This window comes from Phaethon lepturus, unplaced genomic scaffold, assembly GCF_000687285.1.
Source record: "Phaethon lepturus isolate BGI_N335 unplaced genomic scaffold, ASM68728v1 scaffold57609, whole genome shotgun sequence".
Classification (NCBI taxonomy): domain Eukaryota; kingdom Metazoa; phylum Chordata; class Aves; order Phaethontiformes; family Phaethontidae; genus Phaethon; species Phaethon lepturus.
In genome coordinates, this window is record NW_010562492.1 from 1 (window position 1) to 2618 (window position 2618).

General features: G+C 47.6%; 1 protein-coding gene across 1 annotated transcript in view; it reads right to left on the bottom strand.

The window, feature by feature from the left end:
• Positions 1–216: 216 nt before the first annotated feature.
• The window catches only part of VEGFA (vascular endothelial growth factor A), a 9341-nt gene continuing 6939 nt past the window's right edge, over positions 217–2618 (bottom strand). The window contains exon 7 of the mRNA XM_010294259.1: positions 217–424. Within this exon, the coding sequence (XP_010292561.1) occupies positions 403–424 (22 nt within the window). The 3' untranslated portion in view covers positions 217–402. The remainder of the gene's footprint in view (positions 425–2618) is intronic.

Below are 2618 nucleotides of genomic sequence, written 5' to 3' on the forward strand. Positions count from 1 at the left end.
ATGTGTGTGTGTGTGTGGTTAAGATATACATATATGTATATATAGATGTGGTTAAAATATATATACATATATATATATGTATATGCATGTATACACACATATATATGTATGCATGGGAAAACCCATCAAATACACCCCTATAGTCTTCCTGGCTCTGTTATTTAGCAGCATGAAAAGAAAAATAAAATAAAACAGTTCAAAACCCAAAGGTGAATTCTGTGCGGCGGGTGCCTTGGGGAATGTTCCTTCCGGAGTCCATCGTCCGTACTGAAAGTGCTGTGCTCTACCGATCCTTCATTTTTAGGGTTCATTTGGATTAGTGTTTTGTTTTGTTTTTTTTTTCCTGTCCAGGCAAGAAATCAGGCTCCAGAAACAGGGCTGTTCCCCCTTCTTTTCCGCTGCTCACCGTCTTGGTTTTTCACATCTGTCAGAGAGGAGAGGGAAGGAAAAAAAGAGAGGAGGCGTTAATGTTTGTGATGGGGGTGCAAGTAGGACAAGGAAGTGAAGGAAGGGAGGTCGCTAATGTGTTTAAGAGCACATGGTGTTAAGACATGGCATGACGTCACTGGTGGGGTGAAGTGCTGTGCAGATGGGGCAAAACAACTGCGAATCTCGACCCACGAATGGGTCAATGAATTCTATTCCCCCAGGCTCACCTAGACGAGGTGTGGGGGATACTGGTACAGGGGTAAATTTAGGAGCAGAATCAGATGCTTCCTCACAGATGAGCCAAGTGTCTTGGTTGCACCCTCTCACACCATGCGCACACAGAGACACACAAACATACAGAAAAACAAGGCTCAGCAATGCATGCAGAAAGACACGCTCCCTCAGCTCTCCACCTAGCCTGTTGTTTGGGTTGGAAGCAGTGCAGACAACAAGGCCTCATGCAGGCAAGAAGGTGAAAAGAAAGTGCCTGTCATTCCACTAGCTGCCATGAGCAGGGGTTAGCATCACAGAACAGCAGCAGCGGCCTAAAGCAGCAGCAGGAGAAATGAGAATTTACCCTCCCCTGTAGGGCCCAATTCTAATTCTACAAGAAAGAGCATGAGGAACTTCAGCTTAACCCACTTTTTATCTGGAAACAGATAAGCTACCCACTCCTATGACTCCTTACTATCTTTCTGGCCAACACATCAGCTCTGGAAACCTCCCTTAGTGCCAATTATCCCACCACAGAGAATGGCTAGTAAGAGAAACTATTAAACCCCTTCTACCACCATGGCTTCTTTGGGGTATTGTTTTTCTTTGTATTTCTGACTAATTCTCACCCTTCAAACTCTGTAGGGTAATTTCCAGTTATTCTGGGGTTTAGGAACAGGAGCAGAAGGAAAAGGCTGAAGTTAGGTCTGATTTCACGCTTCAAGGGTTATGCTTGCTGGGAGAAGTTTAACTCCAGAAGCTCCTCTATTCTGGCCCCTCCATCAATTACTTTCCCACTGAAATTACAGCACCCCAGAAAATTCCTCTGTATATAGAGCAGTTTCCACCACGCTGGCAGTGCCAACACCTCTCTGGCTAGGGCATAAAGCGTTTTCACACCTAAAGGAAGCACTTGCTACTTGTAGCAGCCTTAGTCAACTAGCCAATTCCAGGCAGGCAAATGGAGGCAAAAGGATGTCTCCTCTTTCAGGATGCAGCCACACAGGACCCTGGGTCTCTCTCCCTTATTCTCTCCCATCCAGCCACCGCCACTGCAATACTTTGACAGGAGGAATCCCCTAGATCTCTGTGAAAGGGGTCTGAGTTCAGAGTCACAGTCAAAAGCTCATTACCAAGCCCATTCCTATGTCTCTCTCTGGATAGGTAGGATGCAGAGATGCACACGCAACTGGTGTGAGTCAAGACACCCCACTGAGTTCACCAAAGTGCTCAGGTGAGAACCAGAACACGTGTCTATGCCACAGATGGTGCACGACAGGTAGCACTCAGATGACACATGCACAGCACAGTTCTCTGAACAAACACTAACCACACAGTGTCTTTGCATCTCCCACCTCACACCTGAAATACAGACCTCTGCCTGCCTTCACCTAGAGACAGACTTAGTCCTGCTGCATCCCACGTCACAGCCCTGAGCGCAGCCCCTCAAACCACAATTCTGGCCGAGACATGGACAGGGAACTGTGCGCACAGTGCAAGAGGACAGGGTGCTCTCCCCAGCTTTTAAGAACAAAGAGGCAAAGGAGAATGTGGGGACAGCCTTGAGGGAGGCTCCTGGCCTGTCTTTCCTCACTCTGCACACAGCAGAGTGTCCACAGGCTACATGAAAAGGACTTAGAAGACAGGGGTGGTCAAATCCTAGTCAGCTAAGGATTGCCTTTGTCCAACAATATGCTCAACAGTTGCATCCAGATAATGTACAGAGTGCTACAGACCCTCCCCCTGGCTACCTCAGCAACATGAACTCCATTATCTTGTTTTACAGGAAAGGATACCACAGATACAAACGCCCTGTCTCTGGGAGCCGTCCCCGTCCAAGTCCTGACAGCACATCTGAAACGCACAGCCTCCCTTTGACACAGAGGACATGTCCTCATCTCAGTTAGCCCCTCTGCCCTCTGGCCCACATAGAACAGAGAAAAGAAGTAACCATATAGCACTGGTGCCAGAAGTCA